The sequence below is a fragment of the Podarcis filfolensis genome (genome assembly GCF_964270895.1).
Source record: "Podarcis filfolensis genome assembly, chromosome: 3".
NCBI classification, from domain to species: Eukaryota; Metazoa; Chordata; class Lepidosauria; order Squamata; family Lacertidae; genus Podarcis; species Podarcis filfolensis.
Window position 1 is genome coordinate 100,696,121 of NC_139606.1, and position 19,946 is coordinate 100,716,066.

At 41.1% G+C, this 19,946-nt stretch overlaps 1 protein-coding gene across 6 annotated transcripts in view; it reads right to left on the reverse strand.

Moving 5' to 3' along the window:
- Positions 1-19,946, reverse strand: part of THADA (THADA armadillo repeat containing) — a 146,249-nt gene that overhangs the window by 92,203 nt on the left and 34,100 nt on the right. For all 6 annotated transcript variants that reach the window (XR_014545794.1, XM_083604748.1, XM_083604749.1 and 3 more), the window contains 4 exons: positions 15,340-15,472; positions 14,085-14,198; positions 12,485-12,607; positions 10,327-10,418 (listed from right to left, as the gene is read on the reverse strand). Coding sequence is in view for 5 of the 6 variants with exons in the window: in XM_083604748.1 (XP_083460874.1) it covers positions 10,327-10,418; positions 12,485-12,607; positions 14,085-14,198; positions 15,340-15,472 (462 nt within the window). In the remaining variant the exon portion in view is untranslated. The remainder of the gene's footprint in view (positions 1-10,326; positions 10,419-12,484; positions 12,608-14,084; positions 14,199-15,339; positions 15,473-19,946) is intronic.

The following is a 19,946-nucleotide window of genomic DNA, read 5'->3' on the forward strand; positions in this document are numbered from 1 at the left end:
AGAACCTTGACTCTATCTAAAAGTATTTCTTAATCCTGTCTCCCATGGAAAATCACAGACCCTTCCAGCTCTCACTTATAAATTTTCTCTTCATCTTATCCGTCCCTCACGGTGCTTGCGGTAGGAGGAATCTTCAGTATTTAAATTCATTAGCAAGCTGTTTGCCTGTCCTTTATTTTGCTCACCTTTCTTCCCTATAATGGATGTGAACATACTCAATCAACTTTGATGGGTTGTTTAATTTTAAGCAGAACTCTAAAGAATTTTTTTAAAAGTATAGTCTACTCCTCTGACCATTATCTTGTGCCAGCACTAACAAGGTTGATACTGCTTTCATCTTTTTTTCAGCCAAAGTTGAAAAACCTGGCAAAACCTTCATTACCTGTTAAGGATGCACCAACACCAGGAGTTAAGAAAGCAGAGTTCTGTCGAAACAAATATTCCAGCCTGAAATCAGAGTGCTAAAGAGACATGTTTGAAAAAGGAACCAGGGAGTGTTTGTTGCAAAGAGTGCTCTCTGCTTTCTTAAAGGAGAATTCATTATTCCTTACAGCATCTGCAGGCCATTAGCCACTGATGTTTCTGTAAAAGAATACCCTACACTAAAGAGAATGAACTTCTTGGGGCTTTTAATGCACAGCTGAAATATGTGTTTAATCCAAAAATGGAGGGAGGGGAGGAGGTGACCCCATGTCAATAATTTAATGGCAAAACTTTTGGGGGGAGGAAGGGGGTCAATGCCACTTAGATGCATGATTCACTAAATATGAGACTCCACACTGTTTCATCACATACATTACTTGATTAAGATGACTTTCAAGCAAAGTATACACTGCTTTCACTGAAAAACAGTGTGTCTGAGTTGACTAGAAGTGACCACAAAATTCTGTATTTACTAAACCGTGAGGAGTTCATTAATACCTTTGAGTAATTACTTGATACTGCAGTTAACAAGTGATGAAAAATATGTTTGAACTTGCCCTCAAAGTGAATAATATTCTCATAAATCATATGAAAGGCCAAAACAAAGTAATCAGAATACTACAATATTCACATGACCCAATTCACAGCATTCTCAAGTTCAATAGGTTTTACCCTTCTTTTAAAATAAGATTTACCAGGGTGGCTTACATAGAATAAAATATAGTTGAAAGGGCATAACAAATGTACAGGAAGATTTGTTGAAGAGCAAGAAGGGACAAACTGAACTGAAATACAAGAGAGTTGTGACAAACCAACTAGATTTCACAATTAGATATTGTGAAACATTTCAAAGGCACCAAAGGGGCACTTCATTAGTTTAGGACTGTGCTGAGAGATTCTAGTCCTTATTAATCAGGTATAAAAGATAACAAACACAGCCACTTCCAAGTTTCCTGGAGGGGGATTCACAGCAATTTCATACCCACCACCTGAGGGATCTAAATTGGGACGTTCATTCTTTGCTCAGCTGCTGTGGCGTGAGTCAGCTGACTCCCACCAGAGCAACCAACCAAAAGGTGAGACATTCCAGGAGCCAATCAGAAGCTGGAATGCCCTCTGTAATTCCAGGATATACTGCTTAAATTAAGGCGGTTGACTAGTAGGCAATTTTAAATCCAATGATACTTACACTGCTAAAATCCAGTTAGGATTCCGCTGAACATAACTGTGAAATATATCTTCATTTCAGGAGTTAATACCTCTATTTTCTCTTTTTATGCAAGTTCACAAGAGCAACTTAATATTTATTTAATTTTTTAAAAAAATGGCAAGGCAATGAGAGAAAGGGAGCTAAAAGGCTAATTAAGCATTACTGAATGCAAAAAGATTGATAAATGTACCATTTGTTTTGCAAGGAACAACATACTTAAATATCAGAAAGCAAGCAACATTGCTTAAGTTCACCGACTTGGGAAAACATTCTTTTATGCTGCATAGTTCAAAAATAAATACTTTAGGGAAACAGAGAGCAAGCCATTATACCTTGGTTTTCATTTTCTTTCAGATAGAAACTGCTAGAGCAAACATTCCTACTAGTTTACGTTGCCTGTGTTTTTACGAAGTTAATAACCGAACTGTCAGTCAAGGCCTATATAAATACAGTAGTTGAATGCTTTCTGCTTTAGAAGCACTCTTATTTACAAGAGCAGCCCGCCAAGATTTTGAAATGACTGCATGGTCTGTTTGCTTTGATCTCTTTTATGCCTCAGTCTCTCAGTACCTGTTAGTTTGCTATTTATGATACCTTTGTGTATTTAGGCATGAGAAGAGCAACTGTGGGAAGCCAGCACTTCTTAAGAAATCAGTGATGTGAGGGGGTGCATCAGATGATAAGCAGGAATTTTATTTTACTTTTTTAAAAAAAACAAAAAACCTCAAGGTAGTCATTTGTGAATGCAAAGAGACTGACAGGTGTTACATTACCAAGGTGGGGGAGCACAAAGGCGTTATTTAAGCATACATCAGCTTTGTGACTGTACACTCACACTGTATTTACCTATTGTTCAAGAAGTTTTCAGGATATCCCAAACTAATCTCAGCTCATTTACTGCCTTTGATTACTGCCTTGGAGGATTACCAGAGCCCTACCACAAAATGATTCACTCGTTAGCCTTTTGAAAGAACCTTCTCCCACGACTGAAGGAGGAATGAAGAACAATTGCAGCATGCCTGTTTTGTGTACGTAATGCAGTGAGTCTACCTTGCATTCCTCTCCCAAGCAGATCAAACAGCAGTCGTGCCCAGACCTAGGAAGCTTCCCCCTGCACAAACAGGAGACCCAAGGTACCACTGACATGTGGGCAGCAAAGAAGGAAAAATGTAACTGGAAAACACAGTAAAGAGCAATGTGGCGGTGGGGGAGGGGGAAGGGGATGGAGGTGTTTTTCCTGCTGAACAGCTGACAGAAGATGACTGAAAACTATATACAGTGGTACCACAGGTTAAGTACTTAATTCATTCCGGAGGTCCGTTCTTAACCTGAAACTGTTCTTATCCTGAAGCACCACTTTAGCTAATGGGGCCTCCTGCTGCCATGCCGCCGGAGCACGATTTCTGTTCTCATCCTGAAGCAAAGTTCTTAACCTGAAGCACTATTTCTGGGTTAGCGGAGTCTATAATCTGAAGCGTATGTAACCTGAAGCATATGTAACCCGAGGTACCACTGTAATGTCCCTCCATTGCTGCTAATAGGGCAGCTGGAAGAAAGCACAGGAGACATACCTGAGGGAGCGTCTCTACTCCCATCGTCCAGCCCAGACACTGAGGTCCAGCTCTGAGGGCCTTCTGCCAGTTCCCTCACTGCGAGAAGCTAGGTTACAGGGAACCAGAAAGAGAGCCTTCTTGGTAGTGGCGCCCACCCTGTGGAACGCCCTCCCATCAACTTTTAGAAGACATCTGAAGGCAACCCTGTTTAGGGAAGCATTTAATGCCTGATGTTTTATCGTGTTTTTAATATTCTGTTGGGAGCCACCCAGAGTGGCTGGGGAAACCCAGCCAGATGGGCAGAGTATAAGTAACACCCATCATCCTTGACCACTGGCCACGCTAGCTAGGAAAGATGGGAACTGTAGTCCAACAACACCTGGGAACCCAAGGTGGAGAAAGTCTGTTCTTGAGGAACAAGTTCTGTGTGTCACAGGTGCATTTAGCTCACTGGTACAGCACATGGTTTCATAAGCAAAAAGTTCTCAGGTTCAATTCCAGAATAGGATGGGAAAGATAGAACCACGGCTACAGTCAGTGCAAATAATTCTGAGCTAGACAGACCAATCATCGGACTCCTTGCAAGGCATTTCCCTGTTGTTTGTTGTTGTTTAGTCGTTTAGTCGTGTCCGACTCTTCGTGACCCCATGGACCAGAGCACGCCAGGCACTCCTGTCTTCCACTGCCTCCCACAGTTTGGTCAAACTCATGCTGGTAGCTTCGAGAACACTGTCCAACCATCTCGTCCTCTGACCTCCCCTTCTCCTTGTGCCCTCAATCTTTCCCAGCATCAGGGTCTTTTCCAGGGAGTCTTCTCTTCTCATGAGGTGGCCAAAGTATTGGAGCCTCAGCTTCAGGATCTGTCCTTCCAGTGAGCACTCAGGGCTGATTTCCTTCAGAATGGAGAGGTTTGATCTTCTTGCAGTCCATGGGACTCTTAAGAGTCTCCTCCAACACCATAATTCACTGCCTTGCCGTGGCGAAGGGGCTTGAATAACTCAGAGAAGCTATGAGCTATGCCGTGCAGGGCACCCAAGATGGACAGGTCATAGTGGAGAGTTTTGAGCAAACGTGATGCACCTGGAGCAGGAACCGGCAAACCACTCCAGTATCCCTGCCAAGAAAACTCCATGGACAAAGACAACTGGCATTTCCCTACGTTTCCACATTTCTTGCGAAGAGGGCAGAGAACCATACTGAATAAAGTGTGTTACGCTACTGAACCATTACCGTCCCTTTGGTAAATTAGGTGTCTAACAGTCACCATAAAAAGCTCTACCTCTTAAAGTAGTCCCTGAGAATGTGCTGTCTCCAACATGCATCAAAATTGGTGCTTGAACTTGAAATAGCCTGCCTTCCTTGGCTGTACTGCCTGCTATTCAGAATTTTTATCTGATCTCTGTGGTAGCACCTAACATTATGAGAACTTGAAAGCTTTCATTTGTTAATATTTTGCATCTCATCTACGAATCTACTGCCTTTTCCAGTAAACTATTTTTAAAAGTGAGAAATCCACCACTCACTTGAAGTTCTTATTCAGCACTACAGTGGTACCTCGGGATGCGAACGGAATCCGTTCTGGAGCCCCATTCACATCCTGAAGCGAACGTAAGATGCGACTGCGCATCTGTGGGCCGCACTTCGCCGCTTCCGCACATGACGTCATTTTTTGCGGAGCACAACCCAAAAATATTCAAGCTGAAGCGTATTCATCCCGAGGTATGACTGTACTGAGGGTTTGGTCCCAGGCTATGATGCAGAAGAAGGTTAGCACTCAGGGGCAATTTTAGCATGATCTTAGGCAAGCAAGAAGAATTTACCTGTGCAATGTTGTATGCATCTCTTTCTTTAAACCCTGGTTGGTTCACCGGGGATAGAGGTTGCACTGGTGTGCTAACACGATATGCACAACATGCTACATAGAATTGCAGATTTGGAATGGTCACAAGAGTCATCTAGTCCTATCCCATGCAATGCAGGAATCTTTTTGCTCAATGTTGGGCTTGAACCCATGAACCTGAGACATTACACAAGAATGAACCACTGTGAGCCTTGGACCTGTGTGCTCTCCCCTTTTTGCTTCTGCTTTGCTTAAACACAGCTTTATATGTAATTTGAACTGAAAACCATGATTAATGCCAACTAGCTATTGCTTGGAACAAACCGGTTTTAAATAGAAAAGCAAAAACGGAAGCTCAACACAAGGCTCAGCATGGCTTCTTCTCATCACACTAAAACAGGGGAAGAAATGGAGGCAGTGAGAGATTTGACTTTCTTGGGTTCCATGATCACTGCAGATGGTGACAGCAGCCACGAAATTAAAAGACGCCTGCTTCTTGGGAGAAAAGCAATGACAAACCTAGACAGCATCTTAAAAAGCAGAGACATTACCTTGCCAACAAAGGTCCATATAGTTTAAGCTATGGTTTTCCCAGTAGTGATGTATGGAAGTGAGAGCTGGACCATAAAGAAGGCTGATCGCCGAAGAATTGATGCTTTTGAATTATGGTGCTGGAGAAGACTCTTGAGAGTCCCATGGACTGCAAGAAGATCAAACCTATCCATTCTGAAGGAAATCAGCCCTGAGCACCCCCCCAGGTGGTTTACTTCTACCAACCTTGACCATTATTCATGTTGGCTGGGGCTGATGGGAGCTGGAAGTCCAACATCATTTGGAGGGGCACGTGTTCCTTACTCATAAGTTTAACTCTGATTGAACACTTGCAAATGTGTCCCAAGTCTCATAGTGGGTACTAGTTTTTTTAAAAGTTAAAAAAACCCTGCCTATCAAACTTTTCCAACCATAGTTGAATGCATCTGATTTACACAAAGTCAGCCTTTGCAACACTGACACTTCTTTCCTTAAAATTCCACGGAGAACCTGCTCTCCCACGGATGCCTTCCATCAGCAAGCTACACTATTCAATAATTAGCAGCGCAGGAATGATTTTATCCCCTAAATTCACTTACACACACAAAGTGCTTTCTTTCTCATCAATATCATCCAAGAGACATGCAGTCACATGAATTTCTCTACAGCCTGTTTCAGAATTCTGTAGCTCATGGGAGATTGCCTTTGCGTTGTTAACTACATCATGAAAAAGGGAGAAAATCTTGGACTATCGTTAATATTCATGTTTGTGGAGGGGAGGTACCACTTTATTCAGCGATTCTGAATAAAGGAATCCTACTACAGAATAAATGATGGCAATCCGGAGAAGCTGCTTTGGCAAGAAGGGAAGAAAAAAACAAAATCAATTCCTGAATAGTCTTTCTGATCAGTACTCAAGCACTAATTGGAATTCAGAGAAATCTGCACTCAACATGCCAGTAAAAGGAAGAATCATTACTCATTCTTCAAAGCTGTAAACAGAAGATAAGTGTGTTTCAGGAAATTATAGGTACTGAAGTTCAATAGTTCAGACATTTTTTCCATCCTCATTCTGTAATGGCAACAGCAGCAGTGATCTTTATACAGGTGTCCAAAAGCATAGCTTGTTACCTGCACTTTACAAAAGTCATTCCACTAAATTTTTACACTGATAAATCAGTGGCTGACACTGAGTGTATACAGCAAATCTGTTCTCTGTACCTGTAAGGAGTAAGTTTCCAAGCAGCTATTAGTCACATCCAACACCTAAAAGTATAATGTGTGGAGTGGCCCTATGATAAATACACGGGAAGTAGGAAACCCCACTGTTGCTTGGAGTCCATATATAACAACAAGATATGGACAGGAAAATCTGCTACTCACAGCAGAGGCTGAACTTTTCTAAGTGTTATGGGTTTAACAGCAAATCCTACACTAAGTAATGAGGAACAAGGATGCTATTGAAGAAATAATCGCATTTCTTGCTGATTTGAACTGCATCTATATAAGTAGGGTTGCCATACTTCAAAAAGTGAAAATCAGGGCACAAAAGTTGTTGAGCACTTTTTTTTCAAAATCTAAAAGGAAAGAAAAGACAATTTTGGAGCTATTATTTGGCATTTCGTCAAAAAAATCAACATTTCTGACATGGGTTGCCATACTCCCGGGTTTCCCCGGACATTTTTGCCGACTTTCGGAAATTCCACCCGGACGCTAATTCCGATGTCATTTGAGAAATTTTTTTAAAAAGTAGTTAAAGTACTGTATAACAGTTCTGCTGGGAATTGGCTGGCTTGGCAAAGCTTGAAAAGCCGGACTGAGTCACCTGATGTGCAGGGAGTTTGATCCTGATAGGGCAGTGTTTTCCTGTCACCCCCTGGGCCAACTTTGACCTGTCAGTAGGACAACCCACCTGTCAAACACCTGACATCATCAGATGATTGGCAGGTGGGTGGTTCTGCCCACCTCTCAAAATTGACCTGCAGGGGTGGAGGAGAGATAATGTTCAAAAAGATTGAGAGGTTTGAGAAAGCCAAAAAGAGGACAGATGTAATGAGCCAGAGAAGAATATTATTTCTTTCTTTAGGGCAGACGGGAATGGAAGGCATTTGGGTGTAAATATGTTTTCCATCCCTTGTTTTAAATATATCTACAAGAGAAAGCGGGGGTGGGGGGGGTGTTAAAGTGGTGCAAGCTTACTGCACCTTTGGCAAGGGTTTACACTTTAAACATTTACACTTTAAACAAACCCATGAGTAAACTGAAGATTTTCAACTGGCTGGGAAGATGGGAAACTCTTTTCTTCAATGTAAAATGCAGTACCACTGCAATGGATTCTTGCAGAAGTAAGGAAAGAAAAATAATTTTCTTAAAATTGCCTGGCCTCTCATTTCTGTCAAACCATGCTGCAACATCCTCTTCTAAATGTTCAGCCTTGGATATAGAAATTAGAAGCTTAGGTCCTCAATAACCTGTGGCACAAGCTGCATCTAATTTAACAAGGCTTCCTCTATCATCGCACAATCTGGGAGATCAGACTTTCCACTCATGTCAGTGACACCTGCCCATGTAACCTAATTTTAAAACGTATCTGTGGTTGCCTATTAAGTGAAAAGGTACAGGAGGTGGATCAACACAACATCTGTGGAAATAAGATCCACTTTTATGGAAAAGTTCCTACCTTCAGGCTTCCCAGTTTGAAAATGTTGGCTCATTTAAAACGACCCAGAAAGTTACATAAAATGTACTTGACTGTAATCCAAACACAAGTACATATTGGAAACAAAGGATGCCTGAAGGAAAGCGAACTACATATCGTTGCTCTAGGTACACAGTGATTATTCTGCAGTAAAAAAAAACATGAATCAAGAGAGACATCTAGCGGTTTTTTTATTATTACAAAAGTGTCTCAGCTGCTGAACCAGAACAAATAAATATAAAATGCAGGTTTCCTCAAACCGAGATTATTGTTATAATTTCATTGTAAAGGATTAGTTCCCAAAAGTCATTCTTAAAATTAAATTAGTGTAGGCATGCAGCCTGAAGGGCTCGCACATACCCAAATAACAAAATCACCAGATTAGATTCTATTCGTGCTTATATATTATTCAGAAAATGAATTTCAGTCAGTCATGTGTTGGTTTAAATTGTACACAGTTTACCCTTGCAGCTGGCACCATTTCAGAGTTGTACATCCCTCAATCAAGAATATTATTAATTGAAAACAGGTGACAGCAGAACCTCCAGCCCATCCCTGCAGTACAGACTATTGGCTAAAGCCCATTTGGACCAAACAAGTGTGTAACTGTAAAGTTACATTGCAGCCCTTGGATGTGCTGCTCTCAGGCCCTGTGCTTCCCTTTGCTTCTCTCTGCTTCTGCCTCACTCTGGCTTTGCTACAACTCCTTGTTGACACTTCTGCCCTGTTACCCACTCCTGTCCAGAATCCATTTAAGAATTCAACCTACCACCCAGGCTACAAACCAGAATCACCACAGTTCTCTCACTTTCAGAATCAGCTCACATATTCCTGGCCCATTCTGCAAAGGCTCACGAGAAAAGACCCAGGCCCTTCGCCTTTTCTGAAGCGAGACTCCAGATACATGAAATTTGAATTATGAAAGGGTTCAAGGCATTTAAAGGCGTCAGGAAATACATGTAGAACAATCACAAGACAATGAATTGCGGGGGTAAAACCCCTCAATGTGTACTCTTCCATTTATGAAACAAAATTAAATAAAAAAAATCCTTCCAGTAGCACCTTAGAGACGGAATTTGTTATTGATATGAGCTTTCGTGCGCACGCACACTTCTTCAGATACTTCATCAGATTCTTCAGTGTGCATGCATACGAAAGCTCATACCAATAACAAACTTAGTTGGTCTCTAAGGTGCTACTGGAAGGATTTTTTAAATTTTGTTTCAACTACGGCAGACCAACACGGCTACCTACCTATATCTTCCATTTATAAACATATCCAAATCCTGCTTCTTATGCTTAGAGCTTTGTACATCCTTTTAAGATAATGGAACGGTAGCATTTGTGAAATGAGGGCTGCAATCCTATGCATACTTTGTTGCTGTTTAGTCATTTAGTCGTGTCCGACTCTTCGTGACCCCATGGACCAGAGCACGCCAGGCACTTCTGTCTTCCACTAAGCTAAACCAAATAAACCTGGGGTGGTTTCTGTGCAAGCAGGTTTAGGACCGTGTTTTAAAAGTTATACAGCTAAATCTAAATTAGCCCCATGTTGCACAAATGTCTGAAGTATACTTTGTGAGGGAAATGAAGAAAAGAAAAAGCAACAGCTTAGCAGGCCGGGAATAGTAAAATAACTGCAAACATTAGCCGAGAGCACCATTTTACACCCAAATTAAGAATCATAGACTTTAGTCCAACCCCCTGAAATGCAGGAATCTTTTGCCCAATGTGGGGCTCAAATCCATGACCCTGAGATTAAGATCATCATGTTCTCGCTGTCATAATATTATTATTTTTTAACACAGTTTAATTATTGGTATCAGATGATAACAATAAATTTCATATAAATTCATCAAAAATAAGGGACCTTTCTCAAGTTTCTTTTTGGTCATAGAATATTTTATAGCAGTGGTGGGGTACATATGACCCTCCAAATAATATTGGACTACAACTCCCATTATCTCTGAACCACACTGACTAGGGAGTATACGAGTTGGATTCCAACAACATCTGGACGGCTGCAGGTTCCCCAACCCTGTTTTACAAGGAGAGCATCCATGTACCATACCTGTTTTTCTTTGAGTTCTCATCCTTTCCTCTTTTAACCCCAAATATTCTTGTGATCAATGTACTAAAGAGAAGAGTAGATGAATTTCTTACCTATCAAGCAACATAAAGGCAAGTGTTAAATGACATCCCAATTTTTCCTATATCTTTTCATTATGCCTAAGTAGATGGAAAAAAGCACAAATAAGGGAAAAGAGCTTCATTTTTAAAACATAAGGTCAATTTCAACTTATACTTATATTTACACTGGAATTAGACCTGTGGTTCCCAACATTGGGCACAAGCCCCACAGAATGAGTTATTAACCGTAATTTTATTTGCATTTCTTATGGTTCTAGGGGTCTCATATACAGTATATTGCGACATACACATTTTTTTTATCTCGAGGTGAGCTCAAATTGTATTTTGAATTTGTTAGGTACCTTTATTTTATTATATAGTAATTAAAATTATCAAAGTATTACATAAAAAGCTTCCATTAAAATTATTTTATATTTATGCATTTCAGTTCTCTATTATATGTTTTGGAACTTTATTTGCTATTTTTCCATATCACTTCATATTATCATTACTACTATTAACAATTAGAGATTTCTTCCTCAGTACTTCCAACTGTCCTTTTCTTTTATTTTTCTCTTTCATGGGTGCCATGTTCTTTGGAAGCTTGTTTAGACCAAGCTAATGGCCTTTTAGGCTTCCTCCATGTGAATAAGAGTTCACTTTTTGAATAATAAGAATTATATGTCATGGGGGGGAGGGGGAATGGCATCAGGATTTTAGAGATGCTTAGGTGGGGCATGGCCCAAAAAAGGTTAGGAACCACTGAGTTAGACAAACCACAAGCCCAGATTCAGAAGACATGATAAGCCAAAACATGGCTCAAAGGCCAGCAGAAACTCCAGCCGGACCAGAGGAGGAAGAGCGGTCAAGATCTCCTCTGAGAGAACCTGCATGCTCACATGTTCTCCCTAAATCATGGTTTGGCACAGCATTACCCAAAAACTAAGTCATAATGTTATTTAGGGACCGGTTACTAAGGTGTTTGGGGACACGGGTGGCACTGTGGGTTAAACCACAGAGCCTACGACTTGCCGATCAGAAGGTCGGCGGTTGGAATCCCCGCGATGGGGTGAGCTCCCGTTGCTCAGTCCCTGCTCCTGCCAACCTAGCAGTTCGAAAGCACCTCAAAGTGCAAGTAGATAAATAGGTACTGCTCCAGCGGGAAGGTAAACGGCATTTCTGTGCGCTGCTCTGGTTCGCCAGAAGCGGCTTAGTCATGCTGGCCACATGACTCGGAAGCTGTATGCCGGCTCCCTCAGCCAATAAAGCGAGATGAGCGCTGCAACCCCAGAGTCGGCCACGACTGGACCTAACGGTCAGGGGTCCCTTTACATTTACCTTTACCTTTTACTAAAGTGTTTAAACTGTATTACTTGGGGGGGGGGGACTGAACTTGCGGCATTACATTTTAACTGACCACACCCACAGAAACATTGTTCTACTTTTAGACCCACTGAAATTAATGAACAATAACAGAGTAGAAGTTAGATCAGGGTTCCCAAACGTGGGTCTCCAGATGTTGTTGGACTACAACTCCCATTACCCCTGGCTAGCAGGACAGGGATTATGGGAATTACAGTCCAAAAACAGCTGGAGACCCAAGTTTGGGAAACTCTGAGTTAGGTGGATGCAGCCCATGTTAATAACTTAAAGCATTCATTCTAGACCAAGCATGCCACCAGAGACTTCATTATCACCTTAAACTGGCACTCTCTCTATATATATAAATGTGTGTGTGTGTGTGTGTGTGTGTGTGTGTGTGTTAATAAGTTACTGAGTTTTTAATATTAATCAACCAAGTAGAAGCAGCTTTCCATGTCAGAAGGTGAATGCGGTGCTCTGCCTTCATTGCAGGAAACTAAATAAAAACCAAATAAAAAGAATACCAAGAGCCAAAATTCAGTGTTTCTGTAGGCTGTTTAATAGCCTTTCCCGCACGCTGTCCACTTGGCATACATTCCATATAACTCTATAAAAAGAATTCATAAAAATCTAATCAGGCATTGTAGTGTTATTGAGAAACACAATCAATGCCCCGGTTACCACCATTAACATGTGGCTTTCAAACTTAATATACTAAACGTAAAGGATCAACTTACTGCCCAGACAGAGGACGTAAAACCTAATATTGCCGCTCGCATTCCATCTGCCACGTAAGGAATGATGTTTTCTCCTAAACGGGTGTCCTTGAATAAAGCCCTCAAGATATTTAAAGCATGGACCTGGTAGGGAGGGAAGTCAATACAGGCTACTTAGTTATCGGAATAACCTCAAAATTATGTACTTTAACTTCAAAACTGTAACTCTGAAAAGCGAGCAAGCCCTGAATAGTAGCCTGCTTTGACTTAAGAGACAGGGGCCATGTTGATAACTGCGTGCCTGGGAAATTTCAGGAACAAACAGCTTGATAAAAGATAAAGGCACATCATGAAAACAATACAGGAAACAAATCTCACCAGGCCTGTTCCCAGTAAACTGTGGCTGCACCACACACATCACCGCAATAAAATACTAATTTAATCTACATTAAAGTTATATTTAGTATGTGTGCTCCTGTTGAAGGATATACAAATCCAATTCCTGGACCCACATTTGAAGCAAGAAGCCCGCTGAGAGTGAATTATCACAGAAAGGTTATTTTGTTTTGGCATTTATCCCCCCACAAGACACTGGGAAGGCCATTGAAATTGGGTCAGTGGTCTATTCTGTACACTCTGGGAAATTATTCTAGAATTCTACACCTCAATACTTGAAATCTTTTCTTACTTTTCAGCATAAATTAATAAATTAAGGATTAGTTCTCGTATCCATAATGGTCTTTAAGCAGCTCTTCCTTTTTCACATTATTGTATGCTTAAGAGATTTTTGAAACATTAAGTGGTTTACAAAATACTTTAAAATAAATATCAGCTTAGTCATAAGCTGAAGCTTTTTTTCTTCTTCTCAAGCCTTTGAAGGGCCATGTACCAATTCTGTTACTGAGTGTACCGGTTTCAATATCTTTCTGTCCTTGTAAAGTTTTTACCTCCTTTTGTTTTATGATATTTTTGGTGGCACTTTGGTTTTAGATTATTTTACTGTACCCTGTCCTAGGATTGCTTTGGGATGAAAGGCAGGTTAAAAACATTTCAAGAGATATAAATAAAACTTATTGTGGCAATGAATTACTGGAGTTAATACAGTCAAACCTCGGCTCCCGAACGCCTTGGGAGTCGGACGTTTCGGCTCCCGAACGACTGAAAACCAGGAGTGAGTGTTCCAGTTTTTGAACATTCTTTCGGAAGCCGAATGTCCAATGGGGCTTCTGCGGCTTCCGATTGGCTGCAGGAGCTTCCTGCAGCCAATCAGAAGCCGCGCTTTGGAAGTCGAACGGACTTCCAGAACGGGTTCTGTTCAACTTTCGAGGTACAACTGTTCTTCCTTTGGCATGAATCCAAAGGAGGGTCATAGGGGCTAGACGACAGTGTGCCTTTATTCTATGGTAACCGTTTCCTAAACCACTGATAGGGAACCTGTGGTCCTCTGGGTACTGTTGCGCTCCCAACTCCCATCACTGCCACCCAGTATAGCCAATGGTTAAGGAAGATGGGAGTTGAAGTGCAACAGTATCTGGAGGGCCCCAGATTGCCCCCATCTCTGTCCTAAACAAACAACAGATAAATTTACTGACTTTGCATTGTGATGCAAGGTAGATATTACCTGAGGGATTGTGCTTGGTGGAGTACTTGAAGGTGAAACTAAAGATATCAACTCTTTCATTGTCATTTTTAACAAGCCTGTTTTACCCTTCTTCGGTTCTGAAGCTAGCAGAGCCTAGAATGAAAAGAAGAAGAAATAAAGACAAAGAACAACTCACTCACTAAACTCTTTCGCAAATAGATCTGACCCAGTTGCCTCAAGATTCCATACACACACACACACACACACACACACACACTACACACACCTATCTAGCACAAATGATGAGGAGCATCAAACCTCAGCCTCAAGTCCCAGGAAGTGGCAAAGGGACTTTCAACGTTTAAATCAAAACAAAATTGTGACGCATTAAAGAGGCAATTTTTCTAGGTGAACGATAGCCAGAGTTGGTGCGACCAGTAGAGTAATATGACATCGAGAAATGAAACTGGCAGCTCTAGGAACAAGCTAGAGAAGCAAAAACCTCAGGGATTTTTTTTAAAAACTGTTACTGCAGTTTACTGCACCTCTCACTTGTCTTAATTCTGTTAGTTTCATTCATAACACATCCTCTGTTTTGGATTATGCAACTGGAGAGAGCCAATAAGTATTTGATTAATTTTAACAAGCACTGGTTTTGAAGCTATACAAGGAATGAGGAAGGTTTGTACTTCTGTACACATATACTCTTGTCATTTTCATCTTAGGTATTTATAAGGTCTATATTTATAGCCTGACTTTCAAGGTTGCTGCTCGCTTCCCAAAAAGTAGCACGCATATTTGGTGCATCATATTTCTTCAAGCTGAAGCACATTCCAGATCTTTAGTCATAGTAAAAAAAATAATAATAAATGCTATCCCTGAAGCAAAAAAGTAACCTATTTTCAGGAAATGACAGCCCACTGTCCTGCGCTACATTCCAGATTCTGCTCATTGTTTTGTTCTGTACAATCCCAAATGGAGCCCATGAGATTCCATATTGTAGATGAGCTCAGAATTTCTTCCTCTGCTTATATCTGGGCTGACATAGGTTCAATGAAAGTAAGACAGGTGTGTAGAGACTACTGTACTGTTTAGACACAACTGTAATTAAGTTGTGTGTGTGTGTGTGTGTGTGTGTGTGTGTACACACAAACAAGCAAACAAACAAACAAACAAACAAACAAACCAAAAACAACCCATGCATATTTAATAGTCAAGACCATCCTCCAGTTCTTACAGTAGATCCAATGAAGAAACTGCAATTGTTTTAAGATTAGAAGGGCATCTTAGGTACCTGTATATAGAATGGAATCCCAGCACTGCGTCTAGTAGCACATAGTTTAGAAGAAGGATCGCTAGATTTGATTTCTTCCAGTACATTGCACAGCCACTGCTCTGGCAGCCTGTGTAGGCTTTCATCGTCACACCTGCAAGGCAAACAGGAGCATGAAAACAAATGAAAGGCTACAACTGAAAACACGGAAATCAGGATACATAACACTTAATGATCTTAAGGTATCAGTGAAATCTCCTTTCTTGGAAAAGCTCTGGCTCATGTTGAAGAATGGATGCTTTTGAATTATGGTGCTGGAGGAGACTCTTGAGAGTCCCATGGACTGCAAGAAGATCAAACGCATCCATTCTTAAGGAAATTAGCCCTGAGTGCTCACTGGAAGGACAGATCCTGAAGCTGAGGCTCCAATACTTTGGCCACCTCATGAGAAGAGAAGACTCCCTGGAAAAGACCCTGATGTTGGGAAAGATGGAGGGCACAAGGAGAAGGGGACGACAGAGGACGAGATGGTTGGACAGTGTTCTCAAAGCTACTAATATGGGTTTGACCAAACTGCGAGAGACAGTGGAAGACAGGAGTGCCTGGCATGCTCTGGTCCATAGGGTCATGAAGGGTCGGACACGACTAAACAACTAAACAACAACAACTGGCTCCTGTCAATTTCTCCCAAGAGGACTTTAGGATGCAAACCAAACTGCCTAATCATTAGTCTGGTCCAGGCATCCCCAACCTGCAGCCCTCCAGATGTTTTGGCCTACAACTCCCATGATCCCTAGCTAACAGGACCAGTGGTCAGGGATGATGGGAATTGTAGTCCAAAACATCTGGAGGGCTGAAGGTTGGGGATGCCTGGTCTGGTCTATACCAGCTGGCAGAGCCTCTACAGGGTTTCAGACACCAGCTTTTCCCAGCCTTGTCTGGAGACACCCAGGATTTAACCTGGGACTTTCTGCATGCGAGGCTGAGCTATAATGGTGCTTTGTTGTGGTGTCAGAAGTGTCCTCTTACCATGAAGTATTTTTCCTCTGCTGTTACACCGTTTGGCATAGCCTTTCTGCACCGCAGTCTTAAAAATAAATATTTCTGCCAAAACTAGAGGAATAGCCTCCAGCAAAGGAGCAAAACCTCAAATTCTACCTGGATGCCATGCGCAGCCCAAAATATAGTTCAGCCAGCTGGTCAAACTGAAGTATTTACCCATTTCACATACTTTCCAAAATGCAGTGCAGATGACATTAAGGAAACAGCTCAATAAATTAAGGCTAGTTGCAGAAGATGCAAAAGGTTCAAAAACAGGCTAAGCAGATACGCTGCTTAGCTCCGCAAGAGATTAAAGTATGTGGCTTCAGATGTTATATGAATGTTAATAAGAGGAGCACATAAAAGGGTCTCATTCTTCCTATCCCACAGTCTTCTCATCCCCTAAGAAACACAGGTCATCTTCCAAGAGGATGAGTTATTCCATATAACACCTGTTTACATTATTATATACTGATTGTTCTATATTTATACACTAAGGATTGTATCTGGCCAAACTGTGAGCAAAAGAGACCTACTGAAATTAATGGACTTAAGTATTTAATCAATCAATCTTTATTGCGGTCTAAGACCAGACAGCAAAGTTAACAACAACTTAAGTATTCTGATTTCAATGAGTCTGCTCCGAGTTTGACAGAGTTGAATGCAACCCTAATTTTCTTCCAAGCTTGTAATCTCAACTCATTTTACCAACTGTTAATTATGTAAAACATACAACTAAAAAATTGCCTCATCTAGTCCTTTCGTCTTCTTCCACCTAAGAATGCATGGGGGAAGCCTTAGTACTTGAAAAGAAGAAAGGAGTAGAGGAATCTGCTTATATCCTGAAAGTCTTACTGAAATTCATGCACCAGCATATCTGTAATTAAAGGTGCATAAAGCACAATCAATCATGTCCAATTTCAGCTCATGCAGGCAAACCTTTCCAGCAGTGCCAGTTCTCACACCTCATTGACACATGTTTAAAACGACAAGATTTTCTAATTTTTAAAAGCCTGCATGCCCTCTCCCAGGTTCTCCCTGGCAAACGGAACTGCAATCTGAGCCAAAATAATGTCCACTCACCAATTGATTGCAAGACATGATTATTACACATGTGTATATTCCAAGTTGTAAGAGACCTTGTAAAGCCATATTAGCTTATTTTTCAGAATTGTGAAAAAAAATATGTTCCTGTGTCTATGGTATATATTGGGACTGGGGTGGGATGGGGGTTTCCTTAATATTATGAAGAGCAGTAAACTGTGAGTGATATAGAACTACCTTGCTTTGGAACTACAATACTGATATACCTGTTAAGAGATTTTAAGCAACTGAGTAAGACAAAATTGCAACGCATCTGGCTTTAGTATGGAGTTTGGGATAAGTATTTAAACTTTTAAAGACACGTTCATGATGCAACAACTTAGAAGACGTCAACATCTAAAGTTTTTTAAATTAAATTTGTGGATACTAAAAGTGCTATATTAGCGAATTTCATATTCAGATGGTGCAATGAAATTGATTTGTATAACCATAGGCAAAATTTCTGTACAGAGATCTATCCTAGAACTGCATCTCACCCTGTTCTTCTCCCTCCCCTCCATGACAGGGCCTTTTTGGTGGTGGCACAGAGATGGTGGAAATATCCTCTCCACTGAGATCTGTTGCTCCCTTTCTCCTTAACCATTCAGATGCTTACTGAAGACTTCTTTCTTGCAGAGCCCTTTGGGTTTGTGACTTTTGTTTTTAATCTACTTTTCTGGATTTGTTTTTATCTGCTGCCATTTAGACTAGCTTTGCTTCATGTGTTCTTTATATTTTAACTATTTTATTATTCTTTTGTAAGCTGCCGTGCATGCATCCTGGGTCAATTAATTAAGCAGCCTACTGCATGTGCGCTGTAAGCATAACAGAAAATATACAAAAACATTACAAACCAGCATGATGTTCAAACACAGCCAAACACGGTTTAGCCCAGTGTGCTGTGTGCTGGTGCCTTGAATGATAGCCATTTCTTTTTCATAATATTTCCTCGGTCTAGCACCAAGGGCCTTCTGGCAGTTCCCTCACTGTGAGAAGCCAAGTTATGGAGAACCAGGCAGAGGGCCTTCTCAGTAGTGGCACCCGCCCTGTGGAATGCCCTCCCACCAGATGTCAAAGAGAACAACTACCAGACTTTTAGAAGGCAGTCCTGTTCAGGGACGCTTTTAATGTTTGATGCATTACTGTATTTTATTATTTTGTTGAAAGCCGCCCAGAGTGGCTGGGGAAGCCCAGCCAGATGGGCGAGGTATAAATAATAAATTATTATTATTATTATTATTATTATTATTATTATTATTATTATTCCTCTCTCTCTTCACCAAGACACACACGCGCACAGAGATATGAACTCAAAAATCTTGTAACATACATCAATTGATTGTTCACTCATCTTGGTTTATTACTGGCTTACCACTCATTTGAAACAAACCATGATTCTGGTTCACACAGCAAGCCATTCTAGGACTTGCTCATGCCACAAATGGCATCTGCAGGCGAGGGAGGAAGCTGTATAAAAGCAGTGGGGGGGAGGTATGTTCACGATTATCCCATGGCTGGTTAGCATGGCATGCAAACCAGCTCTAGGCCTTGCCTGGAATTCACCAAGAAAGTAATACAAAAATATAGCCAAGCTACCACGTAGCTGAAAGCAAAAGTTGTTGGGCTTATCTTTGAACAAACATGAAGCTCCCTCCCGCTGGGACTAGCAGAAAGAGGAAAAATATACAGAAATGCAATCTGACAAATCCTTAGCACCACGACGTTGTGCTGCTTTGATGATGCCAGAAGTAATACAAGCCTTTCAGGTCACCCGCTACAGCTCCCACATTTTTGTGCAAGCAAAACTCTGGTAGTCCCGAAGTAGTAAAAACAAGTAAGAACTGTTGACTTTGAAAATGGAAGAGGCTACTCCCTTTGACTTGGCAATAGCACAACCCTCTGGGAAGGCTGAAAAGTTGTTTCCATGAGAAGCAAGTGGCAAGTGAGGGGAAAGAGCTTTTCAACATTGCAATGGCAGTCACTAACTCAAGCATGTCTTTGCCCATGCTGACTCCTGATCTCTATCAGATGGAACAAGCGACTAATTTTATCATACTTAATCTCCAAAACCTCTAATTAAAACATCACACAGCTCGCCAATGTGTAAGTTGCTCTGGTTCTAATTCAGCAAATGGCTTTTGTGGTTTTCTCTGATTTACTTTTCCTCTTGCCAGTTTAAACAATCTCCTGTGCAGGCGGAGAAGCGACTCCAGGCATTTTCAGAGAATACAATAAATGTCCCACATAATCTGTACCTTTTGCCACACAGCTGTACACTCCCCCCCCCCCAAATAAACCAACAATGTGCTAAAGGTAACCTAATTTTGCAATGTAATTAAAATGGCACTTTATCTGTGGGCATACAGTATAAAACAGAATGTACAATGTTATTCATCAATGAGCAAAACTGGTAGGCTTCTCAATAGTATATTATTTCAGACATAAATTCAGTCGCGGGCAACAAGTTTCCTCATGTGTTATCTTTACAAATAATACAATAATAA